The sequence below is a fragment of the Lontra canadensis genome, unplaced genomic scaffold (genome assembly GCF_010015895.1).
Source record: "Lontra canadensis isolate GAN:19392208 unplaced genomic scaffold, GSC_riverotter_1.0 scaffold55, whole genome shotgun sequence".
In the NCBI taxonomy this organism is placed as follows: Eukaryota; Metazoa; Chordata; class Mammalia; order Carnivora; family Mustelidae; genus Lontra; species Lontra canadensis.
In genome coordinates, this window is record NW_022631049.1 from 7,405,180 (window position 1) to 7,424,827 (window position 19,648).

The 19,648-nt window shown below is 43.9% G+C and overlaps 2 protein-coding genes and 1 long non-coding RNA gene across 3 annotated transcripts in view; 1 reads left to right on the forward strand and 2 right to left on the reverse strand.

The window, feature by feature from the left end:
• Nucleotides 1-1,131: 1,131 nt before the first annotated feature.
• On the reverse strand, nt 1,132-4,501 carry LOC116878080. The gene is made up of 2 exons (XR_004384767.1): nt 4,390-4,501; nt 1,132-1,222 (listed from the first exon to the last, which is right to left on the reverse strand). It is a non-coding gene; the product is annotated as an uncharacterized LOC116878080 (long non-coding RNA).
• The window catches only part of CUNH14orf39 (chromosome unknown C14orf39 homolog), an 89,445-nt gene continuing 73,731 nt past the window's right edge, over nt 3,935-19,648 (forward strand). Inside the window, exons 1-2 of the mRNA XM_032875262.1 lie at nt 3,935-4,029; nt 11,036-11,102. The gene's annotated coding sequence lies outside the window, so the exon portion shown is untranslated. The remainder of the gene's footprint in view (nt 4,030-11,035; nt 11,103-19,648) is intronic.
• SIX6 (SIX homeobox 6) lies at nt 8,432-10,317 on the reverse strand. The gene is made up of 2 exons (XM_032875261.1): nt 9,680-10,317; nt 8,432-8,600 (listed from the first exon to the last, which is right to left on the reverse strand). The coding sequence occupies exons 1-2, from the start codon at nt 10,249-10,251 to the stop codon at nt 8,432-8,434; spliced, it is 741 nt and encodes a 246-aa protein (XP_032731152.1). The 5' UTR covers nt 10,252-10,317.

A 19,648-nucleotide genomic window follows, 5' to 3' on the forward strand; every position in this document is an offset into this window, starting at 1 on the left:
GAGGCTTTAACCACTGAGCCACCCAGGCGCCCCATTACTAGCTCTTTTGATGCAGGGATGTCTTGTAGACATATTCCTATTGCCTGTTGGGCTAATTTATGTGTCACAACATGAATATGTAAGGCCCTTGATTAAAATCTGGTTAATGAGTGCTGTCAATGCAAAGATTATTTAATACTGGCTGCTATTCAAGGAAACTTGAAACTTGAAATTCAAGGAAATCTTGAAATCTGTTCACATATGAAGAAACTTCACAGAGGCTTTCCCAAATTTGATACCAATCCAAAAAATTACATATGGCATTACCAATGAGTTATGAAATTGAAAGAAACTTTTCTAAACTATGAATAATAAAAATATTAAAAATGAACCCATACTAAAGGAAAGACAAAATTATCTTTCTATTCAAGATTGTACTGTAAAGCTGTGATATATAAAAGCAATCAATCAAAGAACATACAGAAAAAAATTGGGAAAAAACTATTCTAGAGGTATATATGACAATTAGTAAAATTATTTTGTTATTATTTGGATTTTGTGACATTTGTTGTATTTGCTGGTCTTTAAAATTTTGTAATTGTAATTTATTTGCTTATTTATTTTTTAAGAAAGATTTTATTTATTTGAGAGAGAGAGCATGAGCGAGAGAGCACAAGCAGGGGTGGGGCAAAGGCAGAAGAAGGCCCTTGATCCCAGGGGCTCGATCCCAGGACCCTGAGATCATGACCTGAGCCAAAGGCAGGCAGACATTTAACCAACTGAGCCATCCAGGTGTCCCTGTTATGATTTCTTATGCCCAATTTTGTACTCATAATTTTATACCTTTATCTTAAAGAGTATCCCCCCCACCAAATTAGCTAACCTTTAAGTCCTATAAAGTCTGGATTCTTCTCTGATCCTGTGGCTGAGCAAGTAATGCGAGCCCCTAGTTCTCTTATCTGGCAGGTAGGAACTATATCTGCTGACTCACCTCATGGGGTGCTTGTGAGGAAGAGAGATGGTGCAGCTCAAAGGCCCTCATTACTAGTTACGAAGAGCCATACAAATGTAAGTAGTAGGATCACTGCCTCTTCCTCAAAAAACAGGTCTTGCATTTTCCCTAAGAGGTTATCTTTTCAGTGATCATACTTACATCTCAGGTTATCCTGAATTGTAGGATGGGCTAAGATGCCTCTGGAGAACTTCATATAGATGACAAGCAGCCCCAGACAGAGTTAAAAGCCTAAGAAAGAATGGTGTTCTATTAGCACAAGTTCATCCATTACCACGCCTGGGAAACCAACACACTGGGTCCTCCCTGATAGGGGCAGTGAGCAGAGATGCTTCTAACAACAGCATTTAGCATTCAAATTCAATAATATTCCAAATATGTAGATGACCCCTATTAAAAGACAGTTTTTACGGGGAATTATATAGCTTATTTCTTTGGCCTAGCATTTAACCAGGAAAAACGGGATAAGGGAAGTTCCATTCACTGAACACTTAATATATGTAAGCATCTAATCTAGGTGCTGTACATATGTTATCCCAAATACAATATCCCTGGATATTACCAACAGATATAAAGGAAATTTTGCAGAAATAAAAGCTAAGGCTCAAAGAATAGAGTGACTTGCCCAAATCCACAGTAATTAGGGTATTTTAAGCAAGGTCTGTTTGATCCCACCCTTTCAGGTATTAGTCTATTGCTACATGCTGTTGCCAGTATAGTTTTTGTTTTCCTATTTGTTCCTCTTTTCTATTCTTATTGAGTCTGGCTCATACAGTCACACTTGCCTGCAAAAATAAGTTTGTAAATCAGATGTCTAGTGTATATGCATAGGTCTTTAGTTCAAATGCATACTCCATCATGAATTTATGGAAAGTCAGGAGTATATCCAATGCAATAAAATATGCCTTAAATGGTACTTAATTTGAATGGACAAATCTTTAATAGTAATTTTAAATGTCTGAAAATGTTTGAAATGCATAATAAACTAGTTTACCACTAACCATACTGCTCATGTATCAAATTAATATGCACAATCTAAAGTAAGATACTTGATTTCATGCTAAAGAATTCAGGGCCAATCTCTTCAGTCTGAAAACAAATAGTAAGTCAACATTCTCAGGTTGCAGATTGATAGTGTCAGGTTAAAATGACTTTCCAAGAGGCAGCTTTATATATATTTTATCAGAACTTAAAATTACACACAGTTCACTTGCTTCTGTCCATTAAATTTTAAAATTGAGATGAGTTTAGTAGCTAGTAGATTTTCACAGGGCTTTTGTGATTTAATATTTTAATGGAAAGGCTTGTTTTTCATCCCCTGATTTAGCCAAAGCATGGGTGGGATGCCAATCCAAGATTGTAAAATTGGACACCTTGAATATTTGTGATTTTTTGTTGTTGTTTATCTTTGAATTTGTAGGTCAAGACCAAAGTGAGGGAGGTAAGGCAGAAGGCAGAGAGAGAAAGAAAGGAAAGAAATATTTTGGAAGAGGAAACCTCTATCATTCTATAACAGACAAATATATTAGAAATTATATTTTATAGGGTTAAGAGAGTGTAATAGCTAGAATTTTTGAAACCTAAGGGGATGACTCTTATCTTACTGTTTGAAAAAAATGTGCATGTGAGAAGATAACTTTCATATTATGAACCCAAAGCCACAGAATTCTGAAAAACCGTATACTTAGAGGGAGTATCATCCCAGAGGACCTGACAAGTAGGCAAGAGCCGTTAAGCTGAAGTATTTAAGTGAACTTTGGGTCTAGCCTGTATTTGTCATCTTTGCCGTTCAAATGAACCCAGCACTAGCCGTACTCCCCAGCTAATTCGGGACAGGTTTCAAGGAAGATCCATTGTTTCGGTTTAAAAATATATATTGAGCACCTACTACTAGGTCAGGCTGTGAGCATAGAAAGATGAAAAAAATTCAGTATCTGCCCTTAAGGAGCTTATATTCTGGAAGGGCAGGGGTGTGTCAAACATTCAGACAAATGCACAACTATATGACAGTGTTTAAAACACACGTTAGATAAGGTACGGTGAGAGCACTAAACAGGAAGTCGAAATGTCTCTGTGGGGAGCCCACTGAACCAAGAAAGACCCTTTGGAAGTAGGACAGGTTTCCAGATGGACCGGCTAGCCGAGGAGGTAGGCGGCCCAATTCGCTCAGAGGAAGCGGAAACGGCGCGAGCAGAGGCACAGGCGTGAAACTGCTGGTTCTGCTCTGGGATCGCCCTCGCACTCCTTTGTCTCCAGACAACGGGAGACGACCAGTTCGATCCCTCACGGCAGGGCAGATCTGAAGAAGTTTGGGGATATAAATCTAGCCAACAGAGCTGCAAGGCATGACCTAGCCTGAGGAGATTTGTAGGAGCCGAAACGGGAGCCGCCAAGTTTCTGACAGACCGGGCTGGGCTCGGGTGGCGGGGGGGCCCTGCCTGAGCTTAACCGTGCTGCCGCGGGCCTTTGGTTCTCAGGGAGCTGTGCTCTGCGTCCCCGCCCCGACGGCTGACCCGCGAATCTGCGGGGCGCTCCAAGCCTTCCCGAGGCTGAGCGCCTGAGAAGCCGGCTCCCTGTATCGGGAGCCTCTCTGCCCTCCTCGGTCCCTGCTTGGGAAACTCGCGTGGCGCCGCCGAGAGCCCGCGGTGACAAATGCTGTTCTCTGGCCCCAGCGCACGACGGTGCTTACCTCGGCCTGACGAGCGGCCCTCGGCGCGCAGCCTCCCCCTACGCAAGCCCACCGCGCGCGGCACCAATCCGCGCAGGCCCAGACCCGCGCTGCGGCCTCCCGGCGCGCGTCGCACGGTCTGGCACGAGGCGCACGAACCACCATGCGGTCCGAGGCTACGGGCTAGCGGGCGCCTCGGTTTCTGCCAGGGCGCCGATCTGTTTATCCTCTCACCTTGGGCTCTTAACCCCTCGTCCCGCTTGGTTTTGAGAGGTTTCTCTGCTCGAGCTATTTGAGTCAGGCACTCTTAACAATAGGAGTGGCTCGCGGCCTACGCGTCTGAGAGCTTCCAGGGCGCTGGACGGAAAAGGTGGGTGTGTGGAGTTGTCACCTCACGGAGTCGCGATCCGAACCCTGGAGGAGGGACACACCTTCCCGGGTTCTCTGGGCCCACGATGGGCTTCTCCTAGGGAACAAGTTCGTCCCCAACCCCTCTCTCAGGGCTGCCTCCCTTAAGGGACCCACGCACCGGCCGTTCCTGCCGCCATTTCCTAGCAGGCCTCCAGGGGGCCTCCCGGCCGCGGCCTTCCTGTCGGCCGCTCCTGGCCCGGGGGCCGCCGCGCGGGAAGGGACGCGCCTCGGCGCCCGGGCCAGTGCGCGAACAATGACCCCTTTTCCCCTCGCCGCCGCCTCTTCCCCGACACCGCCCCCCTGACACCCCCAGGCAAACCTATTAGCCTTTCAGGCCGACAAAACCCCGCGGCCCCGCGCATTGTCCCGCGGAGCGCCCGGCCGCCGTCATTAGCCCTGATTACGCTGAGCCGCCTGACAGCCCTGCGGGCCGCTCGGCAGACCCCCCATTCACGGCCGCCCCCGGGCCCCGCCTCACAATAGGAGCGGAAATCGGCCGCGCTCCCGCGTCCCGGCTGAATAGAGCGAGAAGCTGCTTCTCTTCTCTTCCCGCCCCTTTCACGTTCTTTTTGGATACAATATTTTTTCCCTTTTTGTTAAAATTAGGGAGAGAGAACGAGGTCAAGGAAGATTTTGATTTGAGCTCTTTGCCTGTCATTTGTTTAATGTAAACAAAGAGCAAGTCCTCCCCCCGCCCCAGCCTCTCATCACCTCCCTCCCAGATTTTTATAAACAAACTGGAGAAGGGGTGGGAGGGGGGTGCGAGCGCGGCGGGTGGAAGCCGAGTGGGTCATTAAAGTGGAGGAGCGAGGAAATGCGGCATTTGGGGAGAGGGAGCCGTCGCGCTTTTGGTGTAACTGGCGGGTGGTTGAAATATTTATAACCGATAAAGAAGCCGAGCTGGGGCTGGTGATTAAATCCGCACATTGGTAAGATCCGTTGAATTGTTAAAATGCAGCTTCTTTCCACTGTGCCGGAATAACTGCTTTTTGGGAAATTGTTACAGGAAATAAACTTCAAGAGAAGACAGGAAGGAAACCCATCATAAGGAGATTTCTCCAAATTCGGAAACCTTCAGCATTGCTCCTACCTGGAATTAAAAACAAACAAAAAACCTTTCTAGAACAGAATAAAACTGATAAGGAAAAAAAAAATCTTAAAAAGGAAACGAAAACTTTTATGATACCTGCCCAAGGGAAGATTTGGACCAGTTAGCATAAATATCTGTGTGAAGATATGGACTGATTTCCCAACATGTGATCATCAAAGAATTGGTTATTCACAAGAGCAATTAGGCGCCACCAGGTTTCAGATAAACATTTTAAAAATTCTTTGAAATAATAAGTCATCCCCCCCTTAAGATTCTAAAATGAAATCAGATTAAACCTACAGATCGGTGAAACAGAATACCTACTTTATAATGTAATTCTTAGGCAACATGTTACTTTAAGCAAATTAGATGTACTTTAAAGGAAAATGTACTTTAAAGGCTTTCACCAAATCAGGAAGAAAATTCCTCCATAACTTCAGTCTTCTCTTTTTTTGCCAAGCCATAAGGGTTATTTAAAAACTATTTGTACAGGGGCTTCTGGGTAGGTTCCTGAATCCAGTGTCCTAGCATCAAGCCCCACAACCTCCGGCTCCTTGCTCAGCGAGGAGACAGCTTCTCCCCTGCCTGTCGGTCCCCGGGCTTGTGCTTGCTCTCTGTATCTCTCAATTGTTCTCTCTGTGTTAAATGGATAAATAAAACCCTAAAAAAATTATTTATGCAAGGAAACCTTAGTTCTTAGCAGTATAATCCTTTTTTCTTCAGAATGCAGAATGGACATTTTCTTCTGCTTTTAGGCATCATTTGAATTGGTTAGTGGGATGGGATTTTTAAGAATCCTAACTGCCATTACATCATTCTACTAACTTTTTCCCTTCCTCCTCGGACCTAGAAACATTAGCTTAAGAGATAAAATTTATCTTCTCCAAATGCTGGTTTGGACAGTTCCTTAGTACTAGGTGGATCCGGTTAAACAAGACTGGAAATCTCTTCGTTTTTTCTTGAAGTGCAATATTCCTTAGCAGATTCAGGACTAGGGTAAGGCAAGGGAAGCACCTACAGTGCAAAATTTAAGGAGACACTCATTTCCAGATGTCTTGCACTTATGTAGTTGCTGACCTTGAGAGTGAATGCCTCCATCAATTTTGTACTCTGGGTGCTTCCCTTGCCTCATTGGAGTCCTGGCCCTGCTCCTCAGCATTCAAGGAACTAGATGTGTGTGGGGGGTTGTTCAAGGAAACAAAGTAAGAGTCTTCAGGAAGCTCTCCCATCCTAGCCTTTCCAGACCCATGGAAGGGCATTTGCTTGCTTTCCTGAAGAACCCCAGCTTGATCACAAAGACATCCCCACTTCTTCCATCTAGAGCTCTTGTGCAAGAGAGTTTTGACTGTCAACAGTTCTCTGGATAAGGGCCCCAATTTATAAAGCCCAAATGAGCCAAATCTGTTTAAGTGATTTAGAAACTAAAAAATCAGCCCTTAGTCATATCCTGGGCTTCTCTCAGATATCTTGCCATTTGACTGCTTTTTGTCTTTCAAGACTTCACTTTTTCTTTTTCTTTTTTTTGGGGGGGTGGGGGGCCCACTGGCATTTCTACCCAAATAAGTTAACAGGGTTCTGAACCAAAGGAAACCTGGTAAGGACAGAGAGGTAAATTGAAAGGATCCTGTGTGTGTGTGTGTGTGTGTGTGTGTGTCAGGAGGAGCTCAAGGAGGGAAGTTCAGCTTAAGTGATTTAAAGATCAGTGTCAAATTTTATAATATACAACCCATTTCACTAGGAAAAAAAGCTTAGAGACTCAGGATAGCATTTACTTTTTTAGTGCAAGGACAGTGAGGTTTTTTTTTTGTTTGTTTGGTTTTTGGTGTGTGTGTGTGCGCCTGCATGTACCTACACACTTTGGGAGGACAAATTAAATCCCAAGAATGTTTGATAGTTTTAATTGAGGCCATTACAGAACAATGAGGCTCTAGATGACTTATTTCATGTTTAATACAGAGATCAGATTTTTAAAATGCCAGTCATTTCTCTGCAGCCTTCCATTTCACTTCAGCATGTCACATGATTACATCCTTTCCTTCATCTAAGTATCACTGTTGTGGAAAAATGTGTTTGATGAAAACCTGCTTCTGCATCAAGAAGATGTTAGTTTAGTTATTAAAACCTCTCCTATCTTTTGTCTTATTTTAATATGAGTTCAATCCTAAACATAGTATATACTCACTCTAACATGATCATGGGTGCCTATTGCTTTTGTATGGGAGGGGTCTTGAAAAGAGATGGAAAACTTTTCTAATTGCAGAACCTGTATCAGAATAGTCTTGCATTTTTATAAAATAGGACTCATGACTGAATCCCAGAGTTTGGCTTCTTAAATTGTTCCTGAAAGACACTGACAATTCATAAAAGTGAGTGTCAGGAGGACAGGCCATAGTAACCGGTGTTTGGGGATGTGTGGAGTTGTCTTATAGGGGATGCTCATGTTGCAAGTTTCTAGATTTAAACATATCACACATACACACATGTATATACATACATACAATTTTTTGAGCAGGTGGGTATGGATCTACCATGGGCCATTTAAAATATATAGCAGGAGACCTCAGAGGAAAGCAAAAGATAAGAGAAGACTCTCCTGAGACTATGCATAGGGGCCCCTGCTTACCTGGTGAAGAGTATCTTTTTTTGTTTTGTTTTGTTTTGTTTTGTTTTGTTTTTAAGGAATCTGAGAGCAGTTCACTTAATTAAGAAAGTTTGCTCACCAGGTTTTTATTGTTTGGCTTCTTCACACCGAACCCATCTGCTCCATCCTGCGCCTTTAGAAACAGCAAGTTCCCAGGATATAGAGAAACCTACCAGGCGGTCTCTTAAATAAGTAAATAAACAGCATATATATGTTTTGTTTTGTTTTGTTTTCTTAAAAAAAACCTTTAAAGCAAAAGTTATACATATATAACAGCGTCCTTTTGACGGTAAATACCCATGAAGATTTAGGACAGGCGCTCAGCGTTCAGTTCAGGTTCCGGAGGCATCTTTGCAGCAAAATTCTTGGGAAAAAGCAAAGCAAGGAGAACGTAGCGCTGGGTTGGGCCTCACCGCGGACCCCTGTGATAGCGGCCGGAGGGCGCCAGTGGAGCCAGGCCGGCCGCGGGGCGGAAATGGGCACCCGGAGCCCGCGGGTCCCTGGCCCCCCCCCCCCCCCCCCCCCCCCCGGTTTCGCAAGCTGTGGGTTTGCTTGGTCTCTCATCCTCCCTATTTCATTTTGTCTTGTTTTTACACTGGATTCTGTTTCTGAGAGTGCTGGGTGGGCAGTTCAGATGTCGCACTCGCTGTCGCTGGACGTGATGGAGATGGCCGATGTGGCCGCCTTGCTGGATAGGCTGGCGGCGGGGCTGGCGGCGGCACCGAGCACCTCAGGCGTGCCCTCTTCCTCAGCCCTTAGAGCCCGTCCGGAGCCCTGCGTCATGACCTGCTGCTGGAGTCTAGGAGAAGGAAAGGGATAGCAGTCACAGCGCGTAACATAGCCGCCCTTTGCCCCCCGGGTCTGCATCCCTTAAGCCCAGGGGCCAGCGGATCTCCCACAGGCCCCGGCAGTTAAAGCGGGGAAAGTGAGGCAACAGAGACCAGGGCCGGAGTCCGCCTCTCCAAGTAGCCCCGCAGTTGTCCCATCCTTCTTCTGAATCCTTTCTCGGCTCCCCATCCGAGACGCTGGGCTCAGGGTCACTCGCGATTGTTGGCCGCCTTTGGGAGATTTACAATACTGTCAAGATAAATGAGGTGTGGGTGACAACGACGTATCAAGCTCCTGGATAGGGAACCCCATTCCCAGCGTGCATCTGCTCCAGGCGCACGCTTGTGTCAGTGCCCTCGAGGCCGGGTCAGACCAAAGCTAAAACTAAAAAGGGCTGCCTGAGGATTGCTTTGAACGATTGGGCCTGGGGGATGAGGCGGGGTTTCTTGGCCAAAATGTTTGGCTAATTTAGATCCACACGCTGCGGAACGAAAAGCCTCAGCTGACTAGTTTGCTGTTTTGAGGCAGGGTTGTCCACGCGTGAAAAGATGAGAACGCGACTTCCATCCAGAAGTCCATGAGAGTCTTTGCAAAGCATTAGGAGAAAAATTTATCTGGGCTTTTAAAATGGCAATATCGGTAATAAGCCAGGCTTCACTTAATAATAGGAGCCTGGGCCCAGGCTGACAAGAATTAGCTTTGGGCCTTGGGGTCCCTAATTATTGCTGGGATTTAAATTTTATTATTTCTTTCCCCTACCCAATGCAGCCTTGGTTTGGCGACTGGAACTATCTGGTGGAGGGACCCCCCCCACCCCCACAGGCGCCGAGAATGAGAGGAAAAGATTACGGGGAACCAAGAACGGGGAAGGAAACCGTCCCCCTCCTCCCGGACCAGGATCCCAGAATACGGTGGGCTCATAACTGAAGACAGACTGAGCTCTCAAGTCCTGCGGATCCAAGTCGCCAGGCCCCGGGTAAGGGCGCCCGGGGTGCCTTCGCCTGCCCGATCCAGGGAAAGTGCAAGGCGCATAGGCCTCTAGGTACTGACCTGTTCTTGGCTGCAGCCGCCCGATCCCTTTGTCGGCGGTTTTTGAACCAGTTGCCCACCTGCGTAGGGGTCAGTCCGGTTGCCTGGGCGAGCTCACGCTTTTTGCTGGGGTTGGGGTATGGGTCCTGCAGGTACCATTCCCGTAGTAGATGCCGCGTGCGCTCCTTGAAACAGTGTGTCTTCTGTTCGCCATCCCAAATGGTGCGCGGCAGCGGGAACTTCTTCCTCACACGGTACTTGTCCACTGGCCCCAGGGGCCGTCCACGCAGCTTCTCAGCCTCCTGGTAATGCGCTTCGAGCCACAACGCCTGCAGCTTGGCGTGGGACTCCTTAGTGAACTTGTGGTTTTCCAGGATATGGTAGAGTTCCCGGTAATTACCACCGTGAAAGGCCACGATGGCTCTCGCGCGCAGCACCGATTCATTCTTGTTGAGGGCCTCGCAGGCCGCAGGGGCCACGGGCAGCGACCAGAGGAAGCGACCCAGGCGTTCTACGTCGCCGCTCTCCTCCAGAGTCTCGCATACCCCGGCCACTTGCTGGGGACTGAAATTCAAGATGGGCAGCTGGAACATCGAGGCAGCGCCGACTGCAATGGGGACGCTGAGCACGGAGTGGGACACGCAGCAGATGCCCGCGGGCCTGGCCGGGTGCTCCAGGCTCTCCTCCTTGAGGCGGCTTAGGGCAGCGGGGACGCACGGCCCCCGGCAGCTGCGGCGGCGCAAAGGATGCGAGCGAGCGAGCGGGAGGGATTGGAGGAGGTGCCGGCCCCGCAGCCCAGGTTCGGCTCTGCTCGGTTAGGGCACGCAGGCCGGCGAACTGGCGCCGCTACTGGAAAGGGCGGATTGGCGGCGCGGGCGCCATGGAGACCCCCTGTCAGTCACCGGCCCGCTCTGCCAATCAAGACTGCGACCAGTGCGCCCGGGTCCTTTCAGCACCTCCCCGCTCTCGACAGCGCCCGCCGTTCACCCGTGGACTTTTCCTCAGTATTTTGCAGAATCTGGAAGAGGAAAAGACTGGAGAGTGGCTCGGAGAAAAAGAAAGGCAAGAACAGCAGCGTTTCAACACCCTCCTCCAGCGGCCTTCCTCCACCCCCGAGCCCCCCAAACCCCCCACCCTCAGCCAAAAGAGGCAGTAGTGCTACAGGAATCCACTTTGGAGTGATGCGCTGCCTGGGTCAAGAGGTCTCCAGAGGACAATGAGGACTGGGCCAAATCGAAATCCTCGGAGAATTCGCCAAGTTTAATTGGAACGAAACAGAAAACTTTGGGGGGAGCGCGTGAATGGGAAGGGAGGGAAATAGATCACCTAATTTTATCCCTCAGCACCCATCCCCGCAAGGTTTTCCCTCTTTTCTAGCTGCCAAAGCAGCCGAGTGGGAAGTGAATCTGAAGCAGAAGTAACAGGACCAGGGATCTGTTAAGAGGTCAGTTTGGGCTATCCCCAACACCTTCAAAAGCCTCCTGAAAATTTAAATACGGGCTAGAACAAATCTCACACCTGATAACACAGGTGTTGACCCTGAAGTTAAACACTCAAGAATAGGGGTGTTGTACTCCCCAAAAGTTTATATTTTTCAACCCCCCTCCCCACGTTAACGGACTTGAACAAATGTGCAGCACAGCCACATCTAGAGTAAGAAGTCACTGGTAGGTCAGGACAGCAACTTAAAAGCTTATTTCAAAGATCTATTTTAAAATATTGATTTGCTCTTTTTGCAGGGTGATTTTGCCTTACCCTGTGTTAGAACATGTAACTCTTGTGCTGGGAGTAGAAACTCTAACCTTGGCCTTTTTGTCTGAAAGAAACTCAATGCAAGTAAAATAGAGAAAGGGGAACCACAGCAATGGGAAGGGGGGCAGAAAATGCTTTCTAAGCCGCTGAGCACTGACCCCTCCTGCAGAGAGGAAGGGCCTTCTTGGCAGCTCTGCCTTAGGGCCAGCAGACTGAATTGGCAACTTTTATTGATTCCCAATTGACATCCACATCATACCATTTTCTGAGGTCTCTGTCAAAAGAAACCATGATCTCACCTGGGTCTTTGATAGGGGTTTGTTCAGTTTGAAGAAAATAATTGGGAAAGGGGAGTCCAATGAAAATGACTGGAAAACCATCTTTGGAGACCTATCCCTAAAGAAATCAGATAGAAATGTTAACCCCCCAACTGGACTGGGCTGGCCCTCTTTTCTTTAGTATCAAGTACAATTTGTATGCGGCTTGTACAGCTCTGGTAAATCAGAAGGCAGATAGATAGCACAGATGGTTGGAGGTGTCGGGTCAGATTATGCTATGCCTGAGTGCAGGGCAAAGCTCTTTCTGACAGAAAACCCTGATATTATTTTCACAGATCTTCACAGTTCAGGAAAAAAAAAAAAAGAAAGAAAAAAAAGCTGAGGTTGGCTAGGGGAAAAGAGGGAGCCCTGCAACCATTAATATCATTTCTGTGAGATTGCCAGCCACCTCCACGGAGAGGCTTTCTTTTTTAAGGGCTCTGGTTTGTTTGGTTGGTTTTTGTTTTTGTTTTTGTTTGAAATTTGACAAGGCAGGGGCAAATAGGGTAGTGAAGATAATGTCAAAGCACAAATCTTCTCTAGTTTGGGGAGATTTCAGAATTCGCTGGAGGAACAACTTTAGTGAGGAACGTCGCGCACAAAGTGCCCCCTAAAAACGCAGTGTAGAAAACCCAGCGGCCATGGGGATCCGGCAGCGGTGAAGCAGAACCTGGGAAGGCTGTGTTCCCAGCACCTCTGGCCCGGAAAGGAAAGCATCCCCTTGCTCAGGATATCTCTCCTGCCTGCACCCCGTAGCAGAATGGTCTCACGTTATCCTTCTGCGTGGAAGAAGCTGCAAGTCTGGGAGAACCTACAGCCCCAGAGCCCAGAGAGAACCCCAACACTTGCACCTAGCCACTGGAGGTGAGAAGTTTCGGTGCCTCACGGGGACTGCGCATCTCCACCCTTTTGCTAAACAATTTGAAAGCTGCGAATTCCGGGAAAGCTGGCTACTTGCCCTTAGTTTTTGTGAGCAAAGTCGTGTTAATTTTCCAGTCTATGTGCACTATCCAGGAAATGGGAATATCCTATTTCTTGAATAATAGTTCTACAAATATTAGAGGAGAGGCACTTTGGCTTCTGAGTGTTTGGGGCTCTCAGGCAGCTGGAACCAAAATCCTGGCTTGGCTTCGCCTGGGGCCTGGAGCGTAGGAAAAGGGGCACTGGTTAGGGTCGTTAGAGTCCCAGTTCTGCCGGACGCTGTGTCTGGACACCATGCGTATGAAGGTCTGAGAAGTGTCTAGAGGCCTCGGTCTATGATCAGGAGATCCTATCCTATCACAGCGGACTGGTTTAATTTTATTAACTCAAAGGAAATAAACCACCCTTCGGAAACTTAGGATCACATGTTCATTCATCACTTTCACAAACAGAAGAAATGCATGCCCACCCTTGTCCCGTCTCCCCACCCCCCGTCCCTGGAAATGGGAGACGCTCCACTGGGTTCCTTAGGAAAAAAACCCATTGTGGACAAGGCGGTGACCCCCACCCCACCCTTAAAGCTCCAGATGATTGTTGGACTTTCGGGTTGACTTTTCTTAATTTTATGGAAGGATAGATTTTTACTAGTTTCGAAACTTTGCATCAACTACCTGCTTGCTACCCCCAACTTTATTTTTCTTTTGCGTTTTACCAGGAAATCTAGAAAGCTTAGTGGCAGCTCTTAGCCTGATTTTCAGTTTTCTGTGGTTGGTCTGCAGCTAGTAGATTTGGGAAGCCTTGGGCGGGCAAATGCTTGATTCTCGCTAGGAATCCAAAGACGTCTATTCTGTTCTCTGCAGACTCAATTTTACTTTAGCGGGAAAAATATGGAGAAAAAAGCTTTTAGAAGACAAAGTCCCTGGGCAAATTGTGTTTAATTATTCAGTGAGGCTGCAGCAGAGCAAAGTGCCCCTCTAGCCCTGCAGAAAGTTTTGAGGTTCCTACAAGAAATGTTCAGAGTGGGACTTTTTGAGCTTATCAGTGTCGCTCCCTCATTTTGCCCTCTCTGATTCTCCTCTAGAGTAGAGGGACATGTGGATCCCCGCTTACACCTTGCTGAATGATTTGCCAGTGGAGAGTGCTCCTTAGGGGTCAATACAATCTTACCTCAAGATTTCATTCTCTTGTTTTGTTTTGTCTCTTGTCTTTGACTTTTCCTAAATCAGATACCTGTAAAATAAATGATATATTTTTGTTTTCTTTCCTACATAATTTCACAGTTAGGGATTTTTTTAATGTGGTAATTGAGTGCATCTGAATTCCTTGATGAAGACATATGTGCTGCATGTGAGACTCATAGACTGGAAGACAATGAGGTCCTAGCCTTTTGTGTAAGTCCATTTTGACATTTGGGGAGAGATCCTGGTTTTCCTTTCTTGGGCCTCAAAGCTGTGTGTTGCTGGTGGGTGAGAATAACATAAAAAAAAATCTAGAAATCTTAAAAAAGTGTTTTACTGTCTTTGAATTTACAGTATTAAAAATTTACACTCTCAAACATTTATTCATTTTTAGTATTCTGACTTTCAGATGATACCATATGCATAAATAAAGATATATGTTTGTTTATGTATTTGGTAGTCCAAATCTTTAGGTTAGGGAATTAATTCAATATCCTAGTTTTTAAGTGCTGACCGTCCTAATTAGTTACGAAGGTAGATGGTTCTAGTTCATGCATTCTTTTCCTGCCATTATGCACCTTGTAACAAAGAATGGAGATGGCTCTTTATTGTGCATTCCTGAGAGCAAGCACGATTTGAGAAATATTTTGTAGATTTCCTGACATTGTAAAATTAACTGGGAAAAAGTATTACAATTAAAATATTGATCTAATTTTAAGCGATTAGAATATTTTTGCTGTTATTAGCACAATTATTTACCAGTTATTTTTAAAATGATGCAAAATTGCTTATGTTGTTAAGTGGAGAAAATTTGTATAAGCTTAAATGTGGGAAAATGTACCATTTGAAAGTAATGATGAACTAGCAGTAATTTTTTTTTTTAATGTTAGTCTATCTATACAACTCTGTTTGGACCTCTAGCTTATTGTTAATCCTAGGCTTTGAATGAGAATTTGTATTTAAACCAAAGAGTATATTACAAGTCATACTTGTTTTTAAATCTATAGTCTTAAATTCACTTTTCTCTCTTTCTTCTGCTTCTGTAGCATAAGTCTGAATCTGCATGGGGCTAACTATACCACAGCATAGCTTGCTTAGGGCTATGTATCAGTGGGTTCTTGTATGAAGGGTTAATGCTTAAAAATGTAACTAGTGTATCATTTATAAACACTTTATTATCAGTAATGGAACACTAGTTTAATGACTGAAAGAATGATTAATTCGTAGTTCTCTACTGGAACTTTATTTTTTTCCACCAGCAGATTATTTTTGGCCATTTTCAAATCCAAGATCAAAGCATCTTTCTAAAATATACATAGAAATGTTAAAATTTAAAGAAGTGAAAGAATATAAGTTTGTTTATGCCCTTTGCGGTGAGCCAAAGAGTATTCATGTTAAATTATATGTGTGGCACATATATGTATTAATTACATGTATTATATGAGTAAATAATTTCCTTCCAATACTGTAAAATCAAATAGAGGTATTAGCCTGTAATAAAAACCTAAGTTCTCCTGGTAGTCCAGAGACTACCAGAAAATAGTTTTTTTTTTTTTTTAAGATTTTTTATTTATTTGACAGACATAGATCACAAGTAGGCAGAGAGGCAGGCAGAGACAGATAGAGGGGGAAATAGGCTCCCCGCTGAGCAGAGAGCCTGATGGGGGGAGGGGGCCCTTGATCCCAGGACTCTGGGATCATGACCTAAGCCGAAGGCAGAGGCTTTAACCCACTGAGCCACCCAGGAGCCCCAGCAGAAAATAGTTTTAAAAAATATTGCACTATAAAAATATTTACATAATATATTATTTACATATTATGTATAATATGTAATAAATTATATACAATATATGATTCATATAAATAGTATATCAAGTATATCATTTATATCATTTAAATGAATGTAAAAAAAAAAGAAATGGTCCTACTTGAACGTGAGCTAACGGAGCAGACACGTTAGCTTTACTCTACGCTCCTTTCTGCCTCTCCCTTCTCAAAAATGCTTCATGAAAGGCTGTATTTTTGATAAAGCCTTCAAATAAAAGTACTGCAAAAATAAAAAAAAATAGTATAAATAAATAAGAATACTACATTACAGAAATACATTTATGTGACATCTTACCTGTCAAAGCAGCAAATCTCAACAGAGAGCAATTTTACTCCCCCTTTCAGGGGACATTTAGCAATGCCTGAAGGTATTTTTGGTTGTCACAACTAACATCTGATGGGTGGATGCCAGAGATGCTGCTAAACATCTTACAATGAACAAAACAGTCAATTATAACAAAATGTCAGTAGCACCACTGTTGAGAAACCCTGCTTCAAGAAAGAATTTCAAAATAATCAACAAGGTGTAGACAAACAAAACCTGTTAAAGTTGTTTATTCTGGAGTTGAAGCACTTTCAAAGGAATCAGTGCTCTTTTAATTTCACCTTAGGCCTAGTCTGCACCAATAAAATCTTTTCCTAAGAGCCTACTGTAATTTTATTTCTTCTTAAAATATACTATAAATGATACTTATGGTGACTGAATACTTATATATTTAGAAATATCTCTGGGAAAGGTGGAGTTTTGCTTCTATCATGTTGGAATTTATACTGTTTGAGTAATTGGTGGGACATGCAACAATGGTTGAAAGTTACTGCTCAGCCCTTCTTTATTTCACAAATGAATAAAATATGAAGACCAAAGAGGTTAAAAGATTACTCATGTTACACAATGATTAGTGGCAGAAATTGGTTTAAACACAAATTCAAACCTCTCTCCACTATATACATCGCTTTCCTTACCCAAGGAAGATGGTAATAATTGCAGTTGAGTTTAAGCACAAAGGATCTGAATCACACATGAATATTTATTGGTGGTTGCCCTGTGTAAGGTCTTATGCTGTTTCCCATTGCTGTGACTTTCAGAGGTTGGTGCGCTCTAGTTCACGGATCCCAGAGAGATTTAAACCATTCTGGGTCTTGTCAAGTTTTATGCCCTTGCAAGCCCTAAAAAGGCTTTGAATCTCAAATGTGACTCTGGAACTTCTTCTCGAGGGGGTGGGAACATTGGAGTCTGGGTTTAATTGAAGACCTTTCTCTGAGTCATCACGCTGTATACTACGGGAAAATGGGACCGAATCCAGCCTCTAGGGGAGGAGAGATTGGAGTTGAGGTGTTGTAAGGCTTGGTTTAAGTAAAAAAAAAAAAAAAATCTGAAGTCTTTTGTCAGGTTTTTCAAAAGAATAACAGTGATGTTCACTAGCATTTCTATAATTAACAAGCTGTCAGCATTTCTATTACAACCACAGAAGTCTATTACAGACCACAGAATTGTGATAAACGTTTCTTTAGGTTTAAATGTTAGCCTTCATCTTCTTTTCAGCCTAAGGGCAATTTTTGAAACCAATTTTGTTTCAATCATTTTGGATCAGTTGTGTGGTAATTTTGGAAGTGCAGATGCTCTAGGCCCACCTATTGAAATAAAGATTTTTAAATGGAAACACAGAGAGGAGTCTGCTTAAGCCCCAGTGGGGACCAGCTGCAAAGCTCTGGTAGGGAATTACATAGGCAGACAGTGGGAATAGATTTAGAAAAAAATTAAGGGACAGAGAAATGTGTGCATGTTTCCTTTAACAGCATTTTTTTTTTTTTCAGATCCTTCACACTATGGAACTTTAATCCTCCACTTTTTGTGTTTTATATTGTTATCACTTTATTATTACTGGGTTTGGGTGAAATTAGTGTAAGAGAATTTGTTATTACAGCTATGAAAATTTGAGGCTGACATTTCAGGCTGACTTTTTGGAATTTTACTATTTAATTTTTATCCTTCACTTAGTTAAATTTTCTTCCTATGTCTCTCATCTTTATGCTTACTTTATGCTTTATGCTTACTTTATACTTCATGCTTACTTACCTTTTTATCCTTATCTGTCCTTTTTGTGGACTCTGAAAGTTCATTATTTCCCAATGATTATAGTTTTCTGTAGTGTAATGATTTGTATTTACTTTCTCTTTTCTCTTTGTTCTGACTCTGTGACTCCTTTCTTCTGTTTCCCATTCTCCATTGCCAAATACCTCCTCACTAAATTAAGCCTTGTTAAAATTGTGATAGAGACAAAGTGCTCACTCCTGAAAGTAAATGGGGACTGGGAGTGGTTCTCAGAGAAGAGGGATGTAGTGTCATTATAATGATGTTTCAGGGAAGTGATGCTTCTCAAGCTAAACTTTGTGGAAGCAGATAAAATAGTAGAAACAGCAAGGATTCTAAACAATTTAAGTTTATATCATTGCAGTAACCACATGATTTTAGGCCCTTGTTTCTTTTTTTTTTTTTTAAGATTTTATTTATTTATTTGACAGAGATCACAGATAGGCAGAGAGGCAGGCAGAGAGAGAGAGAGGAAGGGAAGCAGGCTCCCTGCTGAGCAGAGAGCCCGATGTGGGGCTCGATCCCAGGACCCTGGGATCATGACCTGAGCCGAAGGCAGAGGCTTTAACCCACTGAGCCACCCAGGCACCCCTAGGTCCTAGTTTCTTTACCGGATTATGCATGACTATTCCTTGCATAGTACCTGGCTTATAGTAAATTCACAACAAGTATTATTTCCCCTCTTGTGGAAAACCATCCAGTTAATCTGTTAGTTTGACCCTCTGTATTAGTGATGGCTCACTTTCCATCTTGTCCTTGGTCTCATAATCCCTTGGTGTTCTGCTTAGGTCTCTTGAAACTTTCCAAATAATAAATTATTTTGAAGTTGGCCTTCCTGTTCTATGGGCCACTATTTTTACAATAAGTTAGTCTAAAGAAGTCAGTGGATAGTTCACATGAAATTCTCCAAATGCTCATTGTATCAGTCTCCAGTAGCTGCTATAACAAATTATCACAAACTGGGTGCCTTAAAACAACAAAAAATGTATTCTCTCATGGTTCTGGAGGCCACAAGTCTGAATAAAGGTGCAGTGCTCCTCCCACAGTGTCTAGGAAAGGATGAGTTTCTTGCCTCTTCTAGCTTCCAATGGCATGCTGGCATTTCTCAGTTTGTAGCCACATCTCTCCAGTCTTTGCCCCCTTCACACCACATCCTCTCTTCTCTTCTTTCCTCTCTCCCCTCTTTAAAAAAATTCCAGTGTAGTTAACATACAGTTATATTATTTTCAGGTGTATAATATAGTCATTCAACAATTCTATACATTACTCAGTGCTCATTAAGATAAGTGTACTCTTAATCCCCTTCACTTATTTCACTCATCCCCCCACTTACCTCCCCTCTGGTAACCCTCTCTTCTCTATACTTAAGGGTCTGTTTTTGGATTTGTCTCTTTTTCAACTCATTCATTTGTTTTGTTTCTTAAATTCACATATGAGTGAAATCCTATGGTATTTGTCTTTCTCTGATTTATCTCACTTAGCATTATACTCTCTAGTTCCACCCATGTTGTTGCAAATGGCAAGATTTCATTCTCTTCTATGGTTGAGTAATATTCCATCGTATGCATATACCTCATCTTCTTTACCCATTTATCCATTGATGGACACTTGGGCTGCTTCCACAATTTGGCTATTGTAGATAATGCTGCATCCTGCCCTGCTCCCCCACCCCACTGTTTCGCTCTTACTCTCACTGTCTCTGTGAAAACTCCTTCAGCCTACATTTTGTAAATGCATGTGATTGCCTTCAGGGCCTACCTGTTTAAACCAGGATAAGCTCCTCTTCTCAATATCTTTAACTTGATCATATCTTTTGCCACATAAGGTGATATTCATAGATTCTAAGTGTTAGGAAGCGAATACATCTTTGGGGGCTAGTCTCAAATGTTTCTTGGAAGTAAAT

Excerpts from the sequence above, each read along its gene's own strand:
- SIX6 (XM_032875261.1), bottom strand. The coding sequence starts at position 10,251 with ATGTTCCAGCTGCCCATCTTGAATTTCAGTCCCCAGCAAGTGGCCGGG. Across the intron at positions 8,601-9,679 it reads GCGGCTGCAGCCAAGAACAG|ACTCCAGCAGCAGGTCATGA; the intron begins GTCAGTACCTAG and ends TCCTTCTCCTAG.